The 26,460-nt window shown below is 32.4% G+C and overlaps 1 protein-coding gene across 1 annotated transcript; it reads left to right on the forward strand.

Moving 5' to 3' along the window:
* The first annotated feature begins 7,500 nt into the window (after positions 1-7,500).
* LOC130801953 (acetylornithine aminotransferase, mitochondrial) lies at positions 7,501-18,330 on the forward strand. The gene is made up of 4 exons (XM_057665930.1): positions 7,501-7,662; positions 13,561-13,995; positions 15,798-16,232; positions 17,596-18,330. The coding sequence occupies exons 2-4, from the start codon at positions 13,615-13,617 to the stop codon at positions 18,127-18,129; spliced, it is 1,350 nt and encodes a 449-aa protein (XP_057521913.1). The 5' UTR covers positions 7,501-7,662; positions 13,561-13,614; the 3' UTR covers positions 18,130-18,330.
* The last annotated feature ends 8,130 nt before the right edge of the window (positions 18,331-26,460 follow it).

The raw sequence follows: 26,460 nt of genomic DNA on the forward strand, positions 1-26,460 counted from the left end.
TCCTATTCAAACTAATTAACCTTCATATTATTCAAATTATTCAAATTATGTATATTCCAATTAACAAATAATAATACACATAAATCAAAACAATTAATAAACTAATAATAACATAAACTTGAAAAAAAGATAATACTTAAAAACAACTACATACATAAGTAAAATCATATTCAAATATATAAGATAAAACAACTTTCAATCTACCCTAAAAATTAGTAAATATCAAATATAAAACTTGATAGTTGAATAGAAATTACTTGGTATTTAGATGATAACGTGCTCTACAATTAGGTTATGCAATCTACAATGAGAAACAAAAAGAAAATTAGTCAACAACCATTAAAAAAAATTGAAGATGAACAAGCAACTATCGAAAATGAGGGAAATTGACGAAGATGAAGGAAGGTGAAGATAAAGCAAGAATACAAAAATGAAGCAAGAAAACAGTAGGATAAGATGAACAAGAAATGAAAATGAAGATCAAGCTTTCGTATGTTGTTTGAAGATGAAAACAGTAGCAAGAAATGAAAATTTTTCAAGGGCTTTCTATATTTACAAATGGCGGGATTTTTAGGAAAAAAAGTATAAGAACTGCAGCATATAAGATCTTATACGTAGCGGTTTTCAGCAGTGGCGCAACATATATTCTTTATTTTTTTTACTATTTTTTTTATTAATTTTATGCTGCGTCTATAAAAAAAATCGCATCATTTGTTACGCAGTAGATGCTTTTTTTCAACTAAGTGTCCATTTTTTAAAAAATTTACAATTAATGCCCTATTGGATGCGCTTGTAAATTAATAAAACAACACAAATTATATTTTGTATCTTGTTTACACTGTTGCAAATGTATTTTTAACTTTTACCTGTAGTGCATTATTATTTTTATATCCTTTAATTGTATTTTTTTGTTGTGTTGAGATGTTTTAAAGAGTGAGAGATGCCTGTTTTTGGATATTTGTGGTTACATTCAATATTTACCTAATTTAAAATTTGATTTTTTATTAAATTGAAACTAAATTGGTATATTATTTGTATAATTTATTATAGAAATTCTGTATGCTTAATTTAAAATTTGTTACTTTTAATTGAATAAAGATATGATGTATTTGATAAATAATTTTTTAAAAAGTTAATATTTAAGTTTTGGTTTAACAAATCCTACTCATATTAAACTGAATTCTCCTAGCACAATTATGAGACGTTACAAAATGGATGTTCTTTAAAGTTAAGAAACATTGAAAACAAATCAAGGTAAAATAAAGCTAGTTTTAGGCATTGACAACAAAACTGAATATACAATCATGAAACAGTTGTCTTTAACATAATCAATGTCTCCCTTGTTGAAGGGGAAGGCGAAAGAAAAACAGGAGGGAGAGAGTATGTAATGTTCCTTTCTATACAAAACATTATATGGCTTACCATCAGGTTATTGATCTATACTTAAACACCCCAAACAAGAGTAAGAGGAAGAAGATGAGTACATTGGAAGGCTTAGTTCTAATAAAAACATGTTTTCTTCAGGTTATGTGTATCAACTTCCTAACAACCTTTTAAGTGATCGTGATTGTAAAATAATATAACAACAAATGCTAAATTTTGTATCTTGCCTGTTTTTGAATATTTGTGGTCTACTTTGTATGACTTGTTGTTCTTTATTTTTATTTTACATGTAGTGTAACATTAGTGCTTTTCTTAATTTTTATATCCCTTAATTGTTCCTTAAAACGAGACATACTTTAATTCTCTCAGACTAAGATACATTTAAAGCCTCCGTACTATAAGAAAGAATTTGTTGTTGTTATTATTATTATTGAAGAATAAGATTTTTGTATTACCCAAGTAAAAAACGGGATACAAGGGCCTAAGACCTTAAGATTTTCAGCTTAGCTTTTTTAAAGTTGCATCAGTGTGAACACAATGCCCACCTTCTAGAAAGGGTTTCAAAGTGTCACTCTTCTATGCACGGGAGATAAGCGGGAAACCTAAAAAAAATGGCTATACAAGGAATTAACCAATCACAAACCAAGCTCTGTCAATCGGACATGCCCTACTTGATAGGACAACAAAAAGAAACAAAACAGGCCTATCAAACGTTAAGAACCAGCCCTACATGAAAGGGCATCACGGCCTGAGACAGTAGAGACGGAAACTGGCATGAAGGACCGGATAGGTAGTGCCGAAGGCTACAGCAGCCTATAAATGAGGACCTAGGAAGGAACAAAGTCGAGGCCTAAGGCAGAAGTTGTTGTGAGGACAATCGCACTAGAAATTGAGAGCTGAAGTAGCATTTGAGTACAAACACCATCAATAGAGACTAAAGCTGTGAAGAAGCTTCAAGCTGATTCACCTCTCAAGGATGCTAGGAATTTGAATCTAGTCTCTGAAGCGTCCTTGACGTTGCTTACCACTTGGTTAACCATTGATACCGTGTGGTTCCACGTGGCGTCATTCCTGGCGCTCCAAATTGCATAGATGAGGTTGCAAAGGATGGCCTCATAATGCTTTCTCTTGAGGCGGCCCAGATGGGTCCTCTTGAGGGTATCTTCCTGTGTCTCTATTTTTCTATTGGTCCCAATCCATTCTTTCAGTTTATCAACGCACTTCTAACTAAAGACGCATTGGAAAAATAGATGGTTCACTGTTTCACTTTCCAGACCACAAATTGGGCATGTTTCAATATCGACGACTCCAACAAGCTTAAGGCGATGTTTTTCTTTCAGACTATTGTTGAACGCCTACCATGATATGAATCTGCTTCTAGGGGTAGCAATCCTGCTCCATACTACGTTGCTCCACCTAACTCTTTCTTCTCCTCCCTTAAGGTCGTTGTATACTTCTGTGATAGAGTATGATGGTGTGTTCATCCACCTCATTAACTTATCCTTGACCTTTCATAGCTTTTTAACGACCGAGCTGTATGTGATGGGGGGTTGAAACGTAACGAGTTGCCTCCTTTCATGTACACCTCATGTATCCATTTAACCCAAAGGGACTCCTAGAGGATGCTAATGTGCCAAGCCACTTTACCAACCGCAGCTAAATTCCAAGACTCTAAGTCTCTTATTCTAAGGCCCCCTTCTTTCTTTGGCTTACACACTTTCTTCCAGCTAATGTTCGCAGGGCTCTTGAATTCAGTGGAGCCATACCACAGGAAAGATCTACAAATTGCGTTCACTTGTCGGAGGACCTTATTGGGAAGTATGACAACTTGACACTAGTAGTTGGTTATACTCATGAGGACGGAGTTGACTAGCTGGAGGCGAGCATTGTAGGAGAGGTTTTTTGCATACCAGACTCTGATCTGGGCTGTCATCTTGTCTACCAAATAATCACAATCTATGACTGAGAACCTTCTCGATGTGAAAGGCATCCCAAGGTACTTGAATGGGAGGCTCTCAAAATTGTAGTTTATGATCTGCTTAGCCTGATCTCTGAATTCATTGTTGACTCCTGCAAGGTATATACCTGATTTAGAATTGTTGGCTTGGAGGCCGGAGCATGAGAAGAAGTAATCTTCCGTCTTGATCAGGATAATGATGGATTGCAGGTTACCTTTACAGAATAGCATAAGGTCATCTGCAAAAGTTAGGTGATTGAGCTTGAGTTAGCTGCATCTAGGGTGAAATTTAAACTTTGGTTCTTCGCTGGCCAAGTTAAGGGTCCTCAAGAGGTATTCCATGCCTATTACAAAGAGTAAGGGGGACATTGGATCTCGTTGTCTGACTCCTCTTTTGGCTTGGAATATGGTGAGGGGGCTGCCATTGATAACCAATGAGTACCGAGTAGACGTGACGTATGCCATAACGATCTCTGTGAACTTTCTTAGGAAATTGAGGGCTATTAACATATCACGTAGGAAGTCCCAATCAAGTGTATTATAGGCTTTCCTGAGGTCTATCTTCAAGAGGCAACTGGGGGAGCAATTCTTCCAACCATAATGCTTGACTATATCTTGACATAAGAGGATCTTGTGGAGGATGCTTCTTCCTTCAATAAAGGCTCCTTGTGTAGGGCTTATGATTGATCCTAGTACAAGTCGTAGCTTCATGCAGATGAGTTTTGAAATACACTTGTATATAACATTGCAACAAGAGATTGGACGATAGTCACCTGGGTGTTTTGGGAGGTGATCGGGACTTTACATCCTTCAATAGTAATACTGCAAGTGCACGGCGTAGCTTAGTACGGCTGCAAGTATGGGTTGAATCCACAAAGAGTGGGGGTTAAGTCAATAGTTTCTCGATCGATTAGTGTGTTCGAAAACGTATAATAAGATGTTTGGAGATAGAAATAATTAAAGCAAGAAATTAAAAGTACTTAATGAAAATAAAGCATAAAAGTAAATAAGGATACAATGAACTAAAGCAAGGAGAAAATAATCAATAAGCTAAGAGGCATAGGTTAAGCTTTCTCACCAAAGTAGTGTTTACTAAACTTTAATCTAAGGTCATAGATGTTTTGTTATGGGGAAGAACGTATCATAAGTACTAATGTTCTCTCTCGAGCAACAAAAGCTTCCTAAAACATACTCAACTACCTATTCTCATGGAGCTAAGCATAATTTTATATACTCAACTACCTATTCAGTACTCTCATCGAGGATGAGGTGGCTCTTCCTCCACAAACGAGGAATGTGGCTCCTCAACTACTTTTGAGCAAGGAGGCCCATCATCTACCTACGAGTTTGGTGGCACCTCTCATGCAGCACCTTTACCTCCACCACTACCACCCCACTATACCGGTCCTGATCCCGTCTTGGCCTCTTTATAGAGTTTACATCTGCGTATGGACGATTTTGATCAAAGGTTTGACCTGATAGAGGATTACTAGAGCCGGTTTAACCAGTTCATGGTCAATCACCAGCGTAGCCAATATCCTATATATGACCATCATTATCGTTAAGGGCATATCACCCCGGATCACGTGCACCCATTGTGGTACACACCACCACCAGGTGATTTTGGATATGTTTATGGTTCTAGGAGAGGTGCTAGCACAGGATTAGGGAGATGATGATGATGATGATAATGACGATGATGATGATGAGGGAGATGATGAGGAGGGGGAGGAGGAAGATGAGAGTGATGACTAGAGTCCTCGCACCTTCTCTAAAACCCTTTTGTCGCATTAAGGACACTGCTAAGATCGGCTTGGGGGAGGTGTTGTGTTTATGATCACCTTATGTTATTCTAGTGTATATATGCATGCTTTCACTGATTTCCTTTCTGTTTTATTGGTTTCATAACTTAGCTTAATCTTCTTACTTTGATTATGTTTTCAATGCCCTGAATCACATTCATGCACATTTTTAATCTTCAATAGCTAACTTGATTTCATTTTGGGCCATATTCTTAACTTATGTATGATACCTTGGCAAGCTTAGATTATTTCTTCTAAATTTTTGATTCGCAATCCTATGAACCTTGAGTTTTCAAAACAATAGTTGAGCATTGATTTGGTTTGTGGCACCGCTTTGGGTATTTATGGACATATTTTAAACCGGTGAGTCATGATTGAGCCTTTTCCGCACATATCACTTGTCTACTTATGAGATTGTGGATTTGTAGCGCACTGGTATTGACTTAAGGACTTGGGCTTAATGTGAATCTAGTTGTTGGTATTAGACTATGCCTATTTCTTCCTTCTTACCATTAACTCATGCTTCCATTATTAACCATCCACCTTTAATTCACACTTGTAAACCTTTGAGCATACTAGTTAAGCTTATTATGCATGATTTGATCATAATTTCGACATTTTCTTTTATCATTAAATTTTCTACATCCTTTAGTATCTTCTTGAATCTAGTGTTATTTTGCAATATAAAACTGTATTTTAAAGATTATGGAAATTCTTAATGATTAATCAAAATGTCAATATGAATATAATGAATACACTTCCTATATATATAAGCATGGGCTGAAAAGGACCTTTCATAAGATTAGCTCTTCTTATTTGATTTCTAACATTTGGATGATAACTTGAAATTTTTTGTCTCTCTGCTAGATCACTTTTAAGTGTGTTCAGATAACCTTTAATTCGCTTTGAAGATTGTGGACTAAATTGTGCTTTCCCATGAAAAAGGTTGTAAGTTGTTTGATGTTGAAGGGCGGGAATATTTGGATATGACTTCTAGGATTGCTGTTAATGCTCTTGGTCATTCTGACACTGATTAGGTTCGTGCTGTTTCTAATCAGGCTTATTTTTTTGGCTCATATCAACAATATTTACTACTCCGTTCCTATGGTACAACTATAACTCTTCTTTTTTCGAATTGATTATTAGAAGTATTAGGATTATATTGTGTTTAGTATATTTTAGGGCTACTGTATACTTAGCCCATCTTCCTAACTTGATGGGGGTTCGTTGTGAGGGGTGTTTGGGATGATTTAGCGTACATGGATGAATTAATTAAAGATGGTGTGTGCACTTTATATGTCCGCCTCTCATTGTCATATGATTTTGGGATGATCTCCTTGGCTTATGGAGTGTGTGCACCTAGTATTTTTTCGATCATATGCTGGTATTCATAATATGTTGAATCTAATTTAACAAGAAGTTTTGGGTTATTATTTGTTTTTCATATTGACAAGTTCATTGAAATGTAGTATGTTTTTGTACGTGTTATTTGTTTATGGTCAATAACTAATATTTATTCGGAGAAAATGGGTAATTAAATGAAAATTTATATGTGTTTACTTTGTTTTTCAAACAATTCAATTTTTTTTTATTGTTTTACCGTTTGTGCAATTTTACCAAACCAATTCCTTGTTTTACAAAAATATTTTCTCTGGCCTTATTTATTTTTTCTGTTTGGAATATAAGAAGAAATTAAAAAAATAATAAAATATTAAAAGATTTTAATATTGTGCAATTATTGATTATTAATAGAAAACAATGAACAAGTGCTTAAAAATTATAAACTGCAATTACAAGAGCGACAAATAAATGAAAATAATATTTTATCTTATATTTTTTCAGAGGAAGGGGTATACATATAGCTAGAGAAAGAGAATAATGATACTTTTTTGGAACAATTGTAAATATGTATATCATGTATGTGTTAGTAATTTTTTTAAGCAAATCAAGTTATTTCAGTAAAAAAAATCCAAAAATAAAAAATTTATAATAAAAAACCTTTGTGAAATTTTTATCTTTGAGGAAATAAGAAGAAAAAATAAAAAGTTTTTTTTAGAAGTGAAACTTATTCAGATTAAAACCGCAAATCGAACTAGACCAAACCGAATAACAAATATGGTTTGGATTAGGTTTAAAAATAAAAAACTAAATTGATTAGGTTTGAAATTCCACAAAACCGAAAATCGAAATACTAATTCTTGTATGAGAAGACATGCCTCGTACTTGAGTTAACTAGCCTAATAATAAAAACTTTTAGCTTATAGGCTTCTCATTTTCAGATCGTCTCACCGTGAAACGATCTTATACAAGACGGGATGAAACCGAAATATTTAATAGCCCAGGCCCAAAATTTATATCGCCGTATGCCCGTATTCCCCTACTCCTCATTCCTGTCTTCATCCCCTATTCCCTTTCATTCTCTCTTCCCTAAGACCCTAACCTTATTCAATATTCCGCATAATTCTAGCGCCGGAAGCTTCATCTTCGTCTTCAACTTTGGTAGTCCTTCTACTCTTCAAGGTTAGTCCATTGATTTTTTATTTGTTGTTTAGTTTGTTTTCTTCGATTAAAATTAAGTTTTTCATTTAGTTTTTCTTTGTTCTTATGTTTCATCTTCATTGTTTTGATCTTATTTTTGTTCTCATTTAGTAATTTTCATTCTTTCAACGCTTTTTTTTTTTTATTTTTTTTAGGTTAATCAGTGTTGTTTTCTGTTTTTTCGATTATTTATTCTTGTTTTGTATTACGCTTTAGTGTAATTGGAAAAAAAAATGAAAAACAAATAATTGATATGATAGTTTTATCTATGTTTTTTTATTTATTGTTCTTGTTTAGTGTTACTCTTTAGTTTGATTGAAGCAAGATAATCATGATGAAATTCAGACCTTTAATTGAAGCACAATCGAAGCAAATTCATAAACAAAAAATCAGTATTACCTTATTTGGTTTTGATTCTTTGTTCAGTGTTACTCTTGTTCTGTATTATTTGTTTTTGATTTTTTGTTCTTGTTCAGTGTTACTCTTTACTCTTTAGTGTTACCCTTTAGTTTAATCAAAAATAATTCAAAAACAAAAAAATTTGACCTTTACTTGATTCGGTTCGAAGCGAAAATTCGGTCTACAACATTTTCGCTTACAAATTCGGTCTAGGCGGTTTGGGTTCGGTTTAATATATTAAATTGCAGTTCGGTACGGTGTGGTTTAAAAACAAATTAGGTTTGGATTTGGTCTGAAAAATTGAAAATCGAATTAAATATGATCTAATTTGCTTTTGATAAAAGTCCAAACCGTAGACCATACTTTCACCCCTACAAGTCGCTGTCTGCCCCCATTATGCCCTTCAGCATGCCTAAATTACGACATGGCACAACCCAAAACAAATGCCCATGAATTTGGGGCAAATTCAAAGCAAATAATGGATGAAGAAGCAAAAGTGATTGTGGGTACTTATGGTAGAGCTCCAATTGTGCTTTCCCATCGGAAAAAGTTGTGAGTTGTTTGATGTTGAAGGGCGAGAATATTTGGATATGACTTCTGGGATTGCTGTTAATGCTCTTGGTCATTCTGATCTCGATTGGATTCGTGTTGTTTCTAATCAGGCTCATCGTTTGGCTCATGTCAGCAATATTTACTACTCCATCCCTATGGTATACTATAACTCTTCTTTTTTCGAATTGATTATTAGAAGTATTAGGATTATATTGTGTTTAGTTTATTTTAGGTCCACCATATACTTAGCCCATCTTCCTAACTTGATGGGGGTTCGTTGTGAGGGGTGTTTGGGATGATTTATTCTATATGGATGAATGAATTAAAGATGGTGTGTGCACTTTATGTCTGCCTCTCATTGTCATATGATTTTGGAATGATCTCCTTGGCTTATGGAGCGTGTGCACCTTGAATCAAAATGGCAACTTTTAAGTGTAAATAAATATTTCCTCTTGTTCAACCTAGTAGTTCAATTTAGTTCTTTCACACTTACCGAGATAACATTTTAACTTTTAGAATCTCTAATCGTGCTTAATTAAAAATTATGAATACTAGATATTAATAATCCTTGTATTGAGACGAATCAAACAAGATCCCACTTGACTATGATTTAACTTATAAATTAAAGATAAAATATAAATTAAGAGTGATAAGTGAATAATAACAAAAAAGTAAATAGGACGACTAGGAAGAATAAGATATAACACTAAATCCAAGTTTGAGGATCTTGAACATGAACACTTTAATGCAAACATGATTTTAGTAGACTTTGTGGTTTTCAAAAAATTAATACCAACACAAGGCATTATAGAATTATCCTAAAGTGTTTGCTTCACCTTTTTTATTCTTAATTGAAAATTGAGATAGATTGAAAGATAATCTTATATTCAGGATGAACAAAAAATTTAGAGGAAAATGGTAAACAATCATTTGTAATTTTCTTATTGAATATCAACTTTTGTTTGTGCAAAAAGAGTATTTAAGTAGCACGATACAAGCGCGTTACACACATTTGTGAAACATAAAGGCCAATAAGACAACAAGAGACACTATATAGGTAGTTCCCACCTTCTTAAAGACATTGACCAAGTGCCTTTTTGGTCGGATAAATGATTATTTAAGTTTCATCTAAATTAGGGTGGTTCTTGAAGATTGTGGCACCTTTGATTTAAACAATTTTTTTTGATTACTTTAAAAATAATCTAAATTTTATTATTATATCTAACTGAACTCAACAATTATCTAAGGTCAAATAAGTGTCCAACTTTAAATTATTTAAAATCTATGTTATCCTTAATTTATAAATTAAAAAGTAATTTTGGAGGTATCAAAATAGAAGCATAGGAGTACCACTTTAAGGAGATTAGGAGAATATTTTATAAAACCACGTAGACCAAATCCTCATCCTCAAACCTCAGTTCTCCTTAGTAACTTTCCATTCTCATCATTAGAAGTAAAATTGAAGGTCGGACTCTTGGCAACACCCGTCGATGAACAAATTGGCCATCGGACAATAACACCTTCTTTGTGGTTTTCGTTTTCACTTCTTTCTCTGGTATATTACTTCTTAATTATGATTTTGTTGCTTTTAGCTATATTGTTTCAATTCTTTCAAGTTTGAGTTTTTAGTTGAGGTTTAGTTAAATTGATTTCATTTTGAAATATTTCAAATCAAATCAGGGTAAAACAAGTTTTATTTATGCTATTTGTTTTAATTAATTTGAATAACTCATGGCTTAGTTGATTAGTGTTAACAACTGTATTGAATTGAATTGAATATGAGAATCAGAGCGCGTTCTGGGAAGTAATAGATTTGAATGTTGAATTTTGTGCGCCTATTTCAATTGATTGTTGAAAATGTGTAAATTTTAGTGGATTTACTTGGTTTATCATTAGCACTATATTTATGTGTTTGATTGTGCGAGTATGATGGAGAACTCCCCCACTTTTGATCTCACATTGAAGAATTAGAGAGAGTATGAGTAACATATAGTTTAATGGGCTACTCCAACTATTACCGATTGCTCTTAGGCTCTTTTATTGATGGATGTCTATGTGTAAGCCTAACAACAAATAAAAATATTTTATAATCTGCTATATATATGAGATTATATTAGTATTGGACATCTAAACTTTGTGGTTAGCTTAGATTTGAGGTTACATTGGACAAGAGCACGCCATTACTGTTGATGCAGTAAAATCTGTTAGAACACTTATGAATTTTCGAAATTGAGTAGAAAGGTTGTTGTAATTGATGAATTTTAGATTTCAAAAGACAATTGGACTATTGATGACCTGTAAATTCGGTTGGTATTGACGCCAGACGATCTATTCTGGAATACCTTATAATGTCGGTGCTCCTTTTTTGGCTATTGGTTGGGATTGAGGGGTTTAGAAAAACAAGTTGTTGACTTCTTCCATGAAGTTTCATTTATAAGGGAGTTTCAGGGTAGCAATGTTCTCATTTGTTAGTGAGAGAAGAATTCAAAAAGTGTATTTGCGTATTGGTGAATCAATTAGTTATCTGAATTACTACATTATGCGATACATGACTTTTTTAAGAACTTTAATGTGAATTGGGCCGTTGAATGAAAAATAAATGAAAACAAGGCACGTTCATGAATGTAATTGTATCAAAGTGAGAAAATGTACGGCTGAAGTTTATTATCTTTTAGTCTAAAACCTAGTGGAGCCTCCTAACATGCGTAGGAATTTGTTGATGAATTAGAAGTGTGTTGGACATGAAGCCATTATTGTCTATCAACCACTATTGTTAATAGCTAAACCATCTCTAGTAAAAAGCTTTTGCTTTGAACTAGTCTTTATCTTTTATCTCTTGATTTTGTGTTTACACATGTCTTGGCCTTACTCGTGCGTGCCCGGGTTAACATCCTAGGAGGTCACCCATCTTAAAATTGCCCCCACCAAGCACATTAAACTGTGGAGTTCTTAGCAAATGGGCTCCCATGAAAAGAAGATGCACCTTGTTGATATGAATAGTCCATCAATCCTTTTTAAAGCTAAATCTGGGGTGTCACAGCCTTTGGCTTATCCTCAATTTTCATGGGATCTCTTTCAATACCCTTTCCTTTGTTGGCAGGATTAAGTTCAATTATTGTGTATAATAAACTTTTTCCTTTCATATATAATTTAATATCTGAGGCCCAATGTATAAAATTGTTTCCTATTAATTCCATGGCATTGAATTCTCTCTTTTTGAGATCAGCCATTATTTTGTACACTTGAGAAAATGACAAGGTTATTAATAATATGATTTTGGGAATCGTTAGAGATATTAAAGCATATTAGTATTATCTCCCCCGGTTTAATATCTCAAATATAATAAGCACAATATAATCAGAAATAAAAAATAAAGTAGATAGTATTAATAGATGATAATTTAAAGATTTATTTATATAAAACAAAATACAAATTGCTAAAAATATTACAATATTTATAATTTATTTTTAGATAATAAGGTAGAGCATTAGCGCTACGAGTAATATAATTAAGCCCATAATGATAGCGAATGCTTCTAGTATTTTTCTTTAAATGAATGGAGGTGGGAGTTTGTAGATGTGTTGTTTGCCATGGATGGATGAAAGAAGAAGAAGAAAGGATTTAGTGGTTAAATTTTTTTTTTTTTTTTTTTTTTTTTTTTTTTTTTTTGTTAGAGATAAGATGTGAGTGGTGTGTGTGTTTGGGACGGGTAAAAGACCCTATTTATAGAGGGTAAAAATACTATTTTCATATTTTATCTCCAAGTTTAATAAAAATGTGGTAAATAAAATAAGGATTATAAAGTTTAATTTTTTTTTTGATTTGATGATTATTTTGGTTCGGAATTGAACCAATAACGTTTTACTTAAATTATGATTTTCAGACCACTCTGGCATTCATTCCAGGGTGATACTTTTACAATTAAAAAGGATTTTATGTTAGGAGAATAATCTTTGTTCAGTAGAACTAATTTAATCATATTTGTGGATAATCTGTGTTATTGGTAAATTAAAACTGCTTATTATTATTAAGTTTTCAATATTAACAAATTAGAATCAAATAACTTAATTTTTGAAAGTTATTTATTAATGATGTGTATATATATTTATCTTTTAAGTTATTTTGGTGAAATTAAATTTTTTGAACTTACTAATTGATTATAAACGTATAAAGATATAAAAATGAGATGCATAATTATAGAGAATAAAGTTAAGCAAATGCATACACACATAATGTAGCATTATCAGAGCATTGGTCTGAAACCGTTTATTACTAGTTCCTTCACCTTCGTCATTTTTCCCTTTATTACTTTCTAATGGTATTGCAGGGTCATTAGTAGGCTGGACTGGTGGATTATCGAAGGGTTGTAGTGGTTGATTAGTAGTTGGTTGTGCAGGTGGATTAGTTGTATTATTGGGACTTGGCATTGGGTTTTTATTTGTGTGGGTATCATTTGGGTTATGTCTTCGAAGCTTGTTTAAACCACTACTTGTTGTGTTGCTAGTAACAGTTATATGGTTTTCTTCAAAGAAAAAGTATAGAACTGTAATGGTAACACCTTGAATAATAATATTAATACCGTTTGATTGTTGGTCCATCTTATGGCTAAAAAAAATTTGTTTTAAGGTTTTGAGAAAAAAAAGATTTACCATGGATTTTTGAGAGTGAAAATTCGTGTTGATAACGTGTTAAGAAGTAGGGAGAATGTAAGGAGAAAAGTAGTATAAGGGATTGATATCAAATTAGTATATCGGTGTATTTTCATGCAATTGCAAAACAAGAGTGTTGTTTATTTATACAAAAAATAGCACACTATTCATACACTATTTAGGTACTATTTGCAACTTTTCTTAGGGATAACATTGCTCCTTTCAATGCATTCATCACCTATTTCATCTACTTCTAACAAAGCGTTCTTTGGTGTTGTAGGAATAAAGAGTGCTTCTTATTTCATCAGCGAGAACCCAAACATAATCTATCCCAATGTCTTCTTTTTACGTACTAGGTAACTTACTTTCCTCACCCATTAGTACCCGCCGTCTGCTCCCATTATCCCCTTCAGCATGCCTAAATTACGACGTTTCACAACCCAAAACAAATGCCCATGAAATCGGGGCAAAATCAAAGCAAATAATGGATGAAGAAGCAAAAGTGATTTTGGGTACTTATGGTAGAGCTCCAATTGTTCTTTCCCATGGAAAAGGTTGTAAGTTGTTTGATGTTGAAGGGCGAGAATATTTGGATATGACTTCTGGGATTGCTGTTAATGCTCTTGGTCATTCTGACCCTGATTGGGTTCGTGCTGTATCTAATCAGGCTCATTTTTTGGCTCATGTCAGCAATATTTACTACTCCATTCCTATGGTACAACTATAACTCTTCTTTTTTCGAATTGATTATTAGAAGTATTAGGATTATATTGTGTTTAGTATATTTTAGGGCCATTGTATACTTAGCCCATCTTCCTAACTTGATGGGGGTTTGTTTTGAGGGTTGTTTGGGATGATTTAGCCTATATGGATGAATTAATTAAAGATGGTGTGTGCACTTTATATGTCCGCCTCTCATTGTCACATGATTTTGGGATGATCTCCTTGACTTATGGAGTGTGCACCTTATATTTTCCCCATTATATGCTGGTATTCACAATATGTCCAACGTAATTTAACAAGAAGTTTTGGGTTATCATTTGTTTTTCAGTTTGACAATTTCATTGCGATGTAGTATGTTTTTGTATGTGTTATTTGTTTATGGTGAATAACTAATATTTTATCCGGGGGAAATGGTGTAATGTTTAAATATTGCCTCTTCCTGTAATCAAATGATAATTAATATGTAGAAGGTGAAATATTTACTTTGTTTATACGATAGTAGTAAATTAATGATGGGATACACAATAACAAATCATAATCATATTCTGTCTACTGATAGAAATTATGGTGGAATACACAAATTAATATAATTGTTTTTTTAACCAAAGAACTCTCGTGAAAGACCTTCTCTTGACGAGATGACCTCAAACAAGGAGTCTATATTCTTGTAATATGTATGAGATGAGCTATTAATCCCATATATGAAGTGCGTCTCTCGATGAGACCATCTCATAGAACAATTTGTGTTAACGAAAACGTAAAGAGTACAAATAACAGAGAACCCTTATGTAAGGAAGATGGTGCAAGTAAAAAATAGAATTTTTTTTTTTGTGTTTATCAGATATAGATGAATAAACATTGCATGTTTCCGTCACTAGTTACGTGTTTTAAATTAGAAAATTAAGTGTCATTGATGAGTACTCCCCATGAGATCTACATTCTCCTGGTGAACATTGTCCCGCACTCATAGTTTCTTGGGGATATACTGGATAGGAAGATGATATTATACCATATGTGTACACTTTTCATTTGTATGTGACATGAATATATGATTGTTTGAGTTTGCGTTTATTTGTAGGTTGAATATCAGATATCAATTTGTATTTACTTTGGCCTTTCTACTGTGATGGTGATTTTTTTAAAAAATAATCATCACTTCTAGTGGTTTAGAGAGTATATAACTTGGTTAGTATTTAAATATAAGTGCTTTTTGCTCGTATTAGTGTGTACTATTGATTATTTGAAGATTGAAACAATAATTAAGTTGATACGAGGGCTGTGTTTCATATATTTTGTTGTAAGCAAATTGCTTATAGCTTACAGCACGGTGAACAAAATAAATACCCAAGTTAAACTTGTTTTATCTGCAAAGTTTTTGCTGTCTTAGTTGGTCCTTCAAATTTGTGCTTCTCACGTACATGTACTAATGCTTGTAATGGGAAGTTTTTATGCATTATTGGATAATTTGCGTTATGAGTAGGGTTCAGGACTTCAGATAGATCTCATTTTGAACGTTGAAATTTTCACTTGTTTATATCTATATCTTTACAAATCTAGCATATATTGTTTATAATGGTGTGTGATACTTTCTGCTTTTACTTTTAATACTTCCTTCATTGCGGTAAAGATATGATAATATGAGGTCAGCTATTTGTTATAGTCATTTCTTCTGTTTAATTAAATGAAAAATGCTCTACTTGCGTATTTTTTAGTTCCAAGTCTTGTTGTCACCTCCCAATTCAATACCCATTTAGTGAAAGTTGATTACTGATAATAATTGTCAATTGATTTCAGGTGGAGCTTGCAAAGCGACTAGTTGCTTCTTCATTTGCCGATCGTGTCTTTTTTACAAATTCTGGTACCGAAGCAAATGAAGCTGCCATTAAATTTGCTAGAAAATTCCAAAGACATGCACATCCTGATGCCAAGAATCCAGCTACAGAGTTTATTGCCTTCAGCAATTGTTTTCATGGAAGAACTGTTGGCGCTCTTTCGCTGACTAGTAAAGAAAATTATCGATCACCTTTTGAACCGCTCATGCCTGGAGTTACTTTTCTTGAATATGGCAATGCAAACGCTGCCAGAGAAGTAATTTTGAGTGGAAAAGTAGCTGCTGTTTTTGTTGAACCTGTTCAAGGTGAAGGTGGTATTTATAGTGCAACCAAGGAATTCTTACAATCATTACGTACTGCTTGTGATGAAGCTGGATCACTCTTAGTTTATGATGAGGTCAGTAACTTTACTTTGGTTCATACCTAATATGCTCTATGCTATAAAAGCTCAAATTCTCCTAGTTGATTTTATTGTTGAATATAAACATTGGTTTTAGTTGCTAGATATAGGAACTTCGTTGATTTTTTTTTTCTACTATGGAGAAGAAAATGATATTACATTATGAGCGTCGTGCTTTGTGCCAAGTTGTCAAATGAGTGTTCTTGCTTGGTCAATTTTTCCTAGTCGTGTTTTCTGGCTGATCCACTATAAATTATTTGAAGGGAATAGAAAAAGATATTCTTGTAAAAGGTTTGAACAGGATATTACTTTGGGTGATGATAATAACCAACTTGAAGAGAGCCCCTGTTGTCCTTGTCCTTGTATTAGTTGCATCGTGACATCTGGAACCTCTTTTAAATTAAACTATGCCAAGCACTTGATTGGGTATTGAGTTGAATGAAAAGGCATGGACTGTATTCTAGAATTAAATGCCAGTCTAGACTTCTCCCTACAGTAAAATATTTAATACCTCCTGCATTTGATGCAAAGTTTCTTATGATCCTTCCCTGCTTTATTTGAGCTTGAGTCTGCAGCCAGAATCCAATATTTTCCTCCTGCCTTTATAAGCTTAGAAAAACCATATTCTAGCTCCCTCACTTTTCTCATCCCATGCTTGAACGTGCATCCAAAACAGGTATAATAAGAGAACAACATAGAGGATTGTTAGAAAATAACATTTATGCTGTTGTATATGCTATATTATATCTTCTTGCATGTGAATTTTGATAAAAGGTCATTTTATGTCAATTTGCTTAGTACTTTTGTGTGACTTAGCAACGGCAGGCCTTTGTAAATTTCCATTGTATTTTACTGGTGAACTGGCTATCACAGACGAAGGCTTCCTTAACAACTTGACATTTTGTTGTTTATGATGTAATGTTCATAGGTTTTTCCCGATTCAAGGCTAACAATATCATAAATAAAGGTTCCCGGAAGTAATTTAAATTGTTATAAACATTTAGCTCCATCAAATTTGGTACCGATTGGCTAGAATAAATCTCTTGAGCTAAGATGCAATTTTGCCATGGTTTGATAAGTTACAGCTCCCGCCCTTATTTTGCTAGAGGAACACACTTTGAATAGAATCCAGTTTACAATATGAAGGTTTGGAATGGAAATATACAATTCATCTATAGTGTTTGTACTTCAGTGCTTTATTTGGATATATATCCATTATGGACTGGTTAGAGCTTGTATGGGCATACTGAAAACTGTAAAATGAAGTAATCTTTCCACTACTCTCGTAACCCCTTACTGCAAAAATCTTTCTGTAGCTTGTGATTTGACTCATTAGAGACTCCGTTCTGTGTCTTATTAGGTGCAATGTGGTTTGGGTAGAACAGGTAACCTTTGGGCACATGAAGCCTATGGTGTATACCCTGATATAATGACTCTTGCAAAGCCTCTAGCTGGAGGCTTACCTATTGGAGCTGTTCTGGTTACAGAAAGAGTTTCATCAGCTATAAGCCCGGGAGACCATGGAAGCACCTTTGCCGGTGGACCCCTCGTGTGTCACGCTGCACTTACTGTCCTAGATAAAATCACAAGTCCTGGATTTTTGGATAGCGTGGCAAAAAAAGGGAAATTTTTCCAAGATATCTTAACGAAGAAGTTGAGTGGAGACCAACATGTCAAAGAAGTCCGAGGTCAGGGTCTTATTGTTGGTATAGAGTTGGATGTGCAAGCTGCGCCCTTGGTGGATGCTTGTCGAAACTCAGGTTTGTTAATTTTAACAGCCGGAAAAGGAAACGTTGTGAGATTGGTTCCGCCATTGACCATATCAGAGCAGGAACTTGAATCTGGTGCTGACATTCTCCTTAAGTGTCTCCCAGCCTTGGATGGAAGCAGTTAAGGTGAAATCGGTGCTAGTTTGATTATCTTTTTTTAGTGAGTAGTTGATTGTATGTAAAGACTGACTATTTCAAGAGTTTTAGAATACCATGTTAATTTTGACACAGTTTTAGCCTCTAAAGTTTCTGGTTATTAGATTTATGCTTTTCTGAAAAGTAAAAATGGAATTATTCAAAAGATATTAAGTAATTATTTATCTTCATGTTTACAAGTCCCTTAGATATGAAGTTTATAAACAACATGCAGTTCATCAATGTGTGGTAAAGAAAAATATACTCCTTTGTCTCAGATTTCTCCGTTACATTTTGTGTATAATAGTTATATTTTCTTACACAATATATCACAATCAGATGTTGTATTTTAGAACGGAGGAATCTGATCAAATGTTTCATTTGTGTTTTGACAATATTTAACAATTACTCGTACTTTGTACTTTATTCTCAATCAATAAGTTAAAACATAGGATAGAGGATGTTTGATTCGTTTTAAAGAAAATTTTATTAATATTAAATTTTTATAATATTTAAATCAAACACAATTAGAAATATTTAGGATTTAAATAATGCATCGGTTGGTGTGTAAAACTAAATGAAATATTTAATTAAAATAGAAGGGAGTAATATTTTAACTTTTTAAATTTGTCTCATTTAAGCTTTTTGCATTTTATAGAAATAAAGTTATATTGTAAATAGTTACTAATGTATAAGAAAAACTATAAAGTAAAATTTTATTTTAATAATCTTGTTACTTGATTTCATGGTGTCAATTTTTTTTTTTATATTTTTACATTATTGTAGAAAATTAAGATAAAAGATTAAAAGTTGAGAGCCAAACGGATTGTTTGATCTTTTGGGTTTTTTTTTGTTGACTATTGGCTTTTAGCTTATTGTTTGGTGAAAAAGTAAAAAAAAATATATTGTAAATATGATTTTTAAGCAAAAATGAAAATGTTAGTTTTGTTAGTTCAAATCTTCTCCTATAAAAAGACAACAATAAATATAGCTTAAAAGCCAATATAAACAACGAAAACTTTCAGCTGGTCAAACATGTCAACTCAAAAAGCCAACAAATAACAATCAAAAGTCATTTGCCAAACACCCAAAAACTGTAAGAATTCAACGACATTCAAGGATTAATTAAAAAACAAAAAAAATAATATTTTCGATCCCTTATTATTTTATTTGCCAAAAAAACAAAAAAAATTAAATAGATACTCAATTTAATAGAAATTAGATTCCTTTATACTTTCTCCATTTTATGATACTTGCTAACTTTTTATGTAATCCAAGGTGTTAGTTTAATTATTTATATCTTGAACTATGCAAATCTAAAAAGTATAAAAAGTTAATATTATGAAAGTATGTTATTAGACGATTTAAACAAAATCTCATTTGACTATATTTTTTCTTACACATTAGCTGCAATATATAAAACAAGCTTAAACGATAAATTATACTAATATCCGTAATATAGCAAGTATTTGACAATAGAGCAAGTATGAAATACTCCTATTTATTTTCCACTGATATAAATTGAGCTTTTGTTGGAAAAAAGTGGAAGACAATAGTGTGGAAGTTTACAGTGTTAGCACGTTGACAAATCTTAGTTTCTTAAGCAAAGAGATTTGAAATCACAAATGGAGCAACAAACAGAAAAACAACACGAACAATGGTTTATATGTCGTTTCAAACCCTGTTCCTAATTTCCTTTTTCTACATTGCAGGAACAACTTTTGTATATCATGTACCAAAATTAAAGAGAAGACGGAGAAACTAAATATATATTACGATTTTACCATTATTTATGGCGGAAATCATAATGTCAATTCGGAGTACTTCTTATCTATATTTTTCACTTACTTTTTCACTTTCAATCATATCCGGACAATTTAATAAGACCTATCTTTATCTTTACAATTGTTTCATTGCATATTGTTGCAATAAGTTAGGGATTGGGGATCGAGTATCTAATTTAACACTAATTTTAAGAGAAAAAAAGAGAAAGCGGCAATACGGACCACATAAAATGAGTAAGTAATAGAAAAATAGAACAAACAAAAAAAAACATTTGATTAGAATAATTTAGAGTATAAATATTAAAGAAATATATTTTTTTTAGTATTTTATTGTAGTTTTAAATAAACATCTCAATTAAAAGATGAGTTTGTTTAAATTAAATAACGATTTTTAATTTAATGATAATCAACGAAATTTTAACAGTTAATCGGGTGTTTTCCATTAATAAATAGACATTAAACATTCCTTTTTGTCTCAATCATAAAGAATGATAAGGTTAAATGGATAATTATTTGCACCTTTTTCAAATTACTTATACTCCATTTTTATGATGTATTTGTATGTTGAACATTATTTTTGTGTTTATGTGATGACCTTCCAAATTATTTTGTGTTTGAGTTATTGAAGATTTTCTTGACTTTATATGTTTTGAGGTGAAATGAGAATTTTTATGTTAATTTTTAGAATAATATAATTATAATATTAATAAAAGGGTGAAGGGTAGAAGAAATAGTTGTCTAAGAACGAATATTGTAATTACATTTGATAAACTTAAGAAAAGGGAAGCATTCCATAAGCAAAAAAAGGGGTCAATAGCCCCCTTGGAGCCTATCAAAAGCAACAAGTCTCCGCTAAGAAAATTGAGAGATTCTATTTTGAATGCAGAAACTTACGACGAGTCGTTGTATTTTTAAATTGTGATTTGCTGACTCTATGACATTTTTTCTTTTTGTCTTGATATTTAATAATATTATTTTTATTTATTTTACTTTTTAGAATTTAATATTATATAATTTTATTTTTTAAAAATCTTATTTTGATTTCGATTTTTGCTTTTCATTAGAGAACAAATAATTTCCTTTAATATAAGATTTTATTTCCTTCTTCCATTCTAGCAACTACTTAGTTAGACTAGTGACAAGTCAAGGAGAATGAATCTCCAACCTCTAGCTAGTTACTAACATCAAACATAGCTATCCACAACAACCATTCTAACCTTTTGAGCAAGTTTTCTGACATTTTTTTTATTCTGTACTGTTTATTTTATTGTTCTTTATTTCTTCATTTTATGTTTTATAATTTATTCTTCATATCTCATGTTTAGATTATTTATTTCATTTTCTTTTATATATCCAGATTAATAAATAGATTTTCATTTCTAGATCATAGGGAAAATGGATTAAAAATTGGGAGGTTGATGGAGATATTACTCATCGAATACAAGTGGGTTGGCTCAAGTGGCGAGCAACCACTAGGGTACTATGTGATAGGAAGTTTCCAAGTAGGTTAAAAGGTAAATTCTACCGAATTGCAGTTAGGCCTGCTTTGTTGTAAAGGACGGAATGTTGGCCCGTAAAGAAGACTTTTGAACCTAAGACGGAAGTTACAGAAATGCGTATGCTGAGGTGGATGTGCGGAAACACAATAATGGATAGGATTAGGAACCAAGAGTTTAGATAGAAACTAAGAGTTGCCCCTATTTCTACAAAGATGCGTGAAAATAGATTGAGATGGTTTGGGCATGTGTAGAAAAAGACCTTTGATGCCCCCGTGAGAAGGATTGAAAGCATCATTATGGAGGGTAAGAGAAGTAAAGGAAGACCGAGGAGAACGTGGGAGGAACATGAAAAAATGACTTACATGATCTGCACTTCTTGGCGAACATGACCAAGGATAGGAGTAGTTGGAGGCGCCTTATCCATGTCTTATATCACTGACCTTCTTTCGCCTACCAGTTGATGTTCTTGTTTTTGTCTTTGTCTTTTACGTATCATTCTTTTACTCATTTTTATCTAGTATTTTATTTATCTATATGTATTTTATTATTTCCATTTTGTTATGTTTAAGGGTCAAACTTGTATGGTAAGATACAAGCTGGCAATATAAGTTTCACTAATCCTTCTTCGTTGCAGGGACCTATCATTTTGTGAATCAATCTCGAATCGGGAGACTCTTTGGCCGCATCCTCCTTTATAGGTATGGATTGTCGCACTCCTTCTCTCCCCAGACTCTGATCATAGTATTTCTATGGGCGGGATACATTGGGTATGATGATGATGATGAGGAGGAGGAGGAGAAGGGGGAAATATGGATTAATGTGATAATGAAATTAATTTTAGAATTGTGAATTTATAATTAAATATATTTTTAATAATGATAAAATAAAAATCTCTATTAACATAGTCAACAAAACAAGAGTGTGAGATTACACGTAATTTAATTTTTAGATAAAATTTAGTTGTAATTCTTGTTAATTCAGTTGGTAAGATGGGAGTATAAGAATTAAGTTAATTGGGTCTTAATATAATACTCCCTCTTATTTATAGAGAATGGGACATTTAAGTTTTGCACTAAAATCAAGGAGGGGTGAGGGACCACTTAAAAGTGGGTGAAAAATTCTCTTTTTCCATAAAGGGCATTGATATTTTTGTGTTATTGTGTTGTTGTAGTAAGGGTAAAAGGGTAAAAAAGAATGTCAAAAATAAAAATGGGACGTTTTCAATGAATTGACCTAATAAGAAAATGTCTCATTCTCTATGAATAGGAGGGAGTAGTTAATTAATAAAAAGGGTGCATACAGTACATCTTACATATGCTTACAATTAAAATAAAATTTAGTACTTTTTGATAGAGTAAGTATATCAACCTTTTCGATTTGATTTATAATGATAATACATCATTTACTCATTTGTATCCCGCTCATAGAAAACTATGATTAGGTATGGAGAGGAAAGGAAGGCGGCAACTCATACCCGTAAAGGAGAGTGCGGCCAAAGAGTCCCTCGACTCGACTCTTTGGCCGCATTCTCCTTTATGGATATAAGTTGCCGCTTTCCTTAATTTTCTCCCCAGACTCTAATCATAGTTTCCTATAAACAAAATACATTGGGTAAAAGATGATGATGAGATATCTTCATTTTAAATAAAATTGAAAAATAAAGTCTTAGTGAAAAACGGTTATTTTTTAGGTTAATAAATCAACCTCATGTGGTAGGATGTGATAGATTGAAAGTTTTGTTATTTTAATTTATCTTTTTTGATTTTGTTTGTTTTAATTTTATTTTTTTTGTCTTTTTATAATAATTTATAAATCACGATTATTAATTAAGAATTTTTGAAATTGAAAAGTTGATCAGAAATTTGATTGAAAAAATTAGGAGCATTAATGCTCCAGCTACTGGAATTTAATTAAGGGGGTGGTCAGAGAATCGGGGCCTTATATATTGTAGTAAATAAAACTCTGTATCCGGTAGTATTAGTAAATAACATTGATTTATGAAGTTAATAAATTATTTTTACATGGTAGGATTTGATAGGGTAGAAATTTTGTGATTTTGATTTAATTTCTTTAACTTTGTTTATTTTATTATTATTATTATTAGTATTATTTTTGTATTTTTATAGTGATTTACGAATATTAATAAGGAATTATTGCATTACACCATCCAAGCAAAGCTAGTACTCTTATAAAATACTCAGAAGCTCCACCTGCTTATTCTGTGTATCAATCAACTATCTACCACTCAAACTATCATTTCTTCCACTTCCATTATTTACGATTTTCCTAAGTTATACTTTCTCTGTTCCATTATACTTGCTACTGATAATGACATTTCTCCATTAAACATGTCACCATCAGTAAAAGTATTCAAAAACGGAGAAAGTATATTACATTATCGGCTTCGATCAAGCGTAACAAGTGGCTAAAGTGATATTTTTTGAATAAATACGAGAAATTTGAGGATGAAATAAAAAATAAGTTGAATATGTAACTAAAATAAAAAATGTACATCAGTTACAGTCAAAAAAAAAAATTAAGACTCGAAAAAAAAATTGAGAGGAAGAGTACTAGAATAGCGATGTTATATCCTGCTCAATTTATTTCTTATATTACTACATTACTATTTGAAAATATAGCATTAGATGGTAACAAAAATTGTGAAGAAAAATAATTTTTTATGATCAAACTTTCATTATCATGGAAATGACATAATACATATAACGGAAATTTACACTACAAATCATATATTCTTATTCCACCATTTAGTACCAATAACCAAACGGATCGTCAAAGTCTCGGCTAATCTAAACTTCAGTTAGGGATAAAAGTATTCATTTGTTTTTTTATTATTTTACTATTCACTAGTGGAAAAAAACGTATCTGCTGCTTATCATTTGCTGCGGTTTTTACATATACGCAGCAATAAATAGGAAAAAGAATAAGAAAAAAAAAGACATTAATTGCTGCGGTTCTAGGCCTTGACCGCAGCAAATACTCTGTAGAACACTCAAATGCTGCGGTTGGATGTGTGCCCGCAGCAAATAATAATCTCAAAAGCTGCGGTTGGTTGTTTGCCCGCAGCAAATAGGCCATGAAGTTTATTAACTACTGCGGTTGTGGGCTATAACCGGAGCAATTAAGTTTATTAAAATGGCACCATTTATATTTTAACGTTTATATTTTCATGAGAAACCCTTCGGTTTCCTTATACCACACACACAAAACGAACACACATACTGTTTTCCTTCGTTTTCCTTAATTCGTTCCATTCCAGACTTCAAACTTCTCTTGTTCATTATCAAACTTCAAACTTCGAATTTTCATAAACTTCGATACAGTACAGCGGTTTTTTTCTTCTACTGTTCTTGTTCTTCTATTGTTCTTGTTCATCATCATTCTTCAAAACTGTTCTTGTTCATTATCAAATTAAACTTCAAACTTAGAATTTTCATAAACTTCGAACACATACAGTACATAGGTTTTCTTCTATTGTTCTTTAAGGTATTATTTTTTCAAGCTTAATTTAAGTTCTTCAACCTTCATTATGTTTTAGGGATTTAGTTTTTTTATACTAATTTTTTTATTGTATAGGTTATACACAACCCACCAAAACCCACGAAATTCAAGGTATCTTTTTCATTTTGCTTTTGTAAATTAGGTTTAAATTTGTCATACTTTATTAATGTGTATATTGTTGTTGTTTTTAAGTTTTAAATTTATCATATATATCATGTTTTGTTATATTTTTAAGTAATTTCTTCATTTTATTTATCAATGTGTGTGGTTTTTATGTTTTAAATTTATCATAATTTATTTCTAGTTTGTAAATTAGGTTTAATTAGGGTTGTTTATGGTTAAATGAAGGAGTTGTTGATATGAATGTTAATTAGTTGTCCAAGTTTATGAATGTGATTTTATTTTTATTGTTTTTATATGTTGTTAATATATATAAATATTAATTATGGTTAGTACAATAAACATCATTTGGACTGTTTAAAATAAACATTGTATTATTATTTGGGTTAATTAGGTTTAAATGAATGATTATTACTTAATTTTGTGCTTCATTAGGGTTCGTTAAGTATATATGTTTAAAAGTTGTGTATTAATTTTGTTTTGAATCAATTAATCACACTAATTAGGATGACAAAAGATCGTTCTTGGATGTATGGAAACATTGAATCGTCGGAATTTATTGATGGCGTATTAGAATTTTGTAGTATTGCGGTTGAACATCAAGTTAGGACGGGGGGAGTTGGTTTTTATTGCCCATGTGTCAGTTGTGGCAATGTATCAAAGGTAGATAGTGTTGATATCCTTAGGGAGCACATACTTCAACGTGGGTTTAGGCCTCAATATCATGTTTGGGTTTGGCATGGTGAGGAGGGAGTTTACAAAGAGAAAAGTGTTGTTGAGGACGTCAATAATGTGGCCGATGTCAATGAGGATGTAATAGATCATGTTGATGGGTATGAGACAGATGAAGAGAATGTCGATGAGGATGTGGATCGTGTTGATGAGATGAAGGAGGGAGTCGAGGATGAGTTAGGAAAACGTCCTCGTATTTTTGACTTGTTGACAGAGGCTTCTCAAAAGCCTTTGTACCCTAGATGTACAAAGTTCACCAAACTAACAGCAGTGTTGACAATTTTCAACATTAAGTCAAAGTTCAATTGGAGTGACGCTAGTTTCACAATGTTATTAGAAGCGTTAGGTGAGATGCTTCCTGAGGGAAATGAACTTCCAAAGTCGACATATTATGCCAAAAAGCTCATGTGTCCTTTCGGCTTAGAGTACCAGAAGATTCATGCGTGTCCGAATGATTGTGTGTTGTATTGGAATGAAAACGAGAACTTAGAAGAGTGTCCTAGGTGTGCGTTATCGCGCTACAAGCGTAAAGGGGCTCGGGATGCTAAAGGGCCCCCGGCTAAGGTATTGTGGTATCTTCCAATAATACCTAGATTCAAGCGCTTGTTTTCTATAAAGAAAGATGCGTTAAATTTGAGGTGGCATGCAGATAGGGTGAAGAAAGGTC

The sequence above is a fragment of the Amaranthus tricolor genome, chromosome 15 (genome assembly GCF_026212465.1).
Source record: "Amaranthus tricolor cultivar Red isolate AtriRed21 chromosome 15, ASM2621246v1, whole genome shotgun sequence".
Taxonomy (NCBI): Eukaryota; Viridiplantae; Streptophyta; class Magnoliopsida; order Caryophyllales; family Amaranthaceae; genus Amaranthus; species Amaranthus tricolor.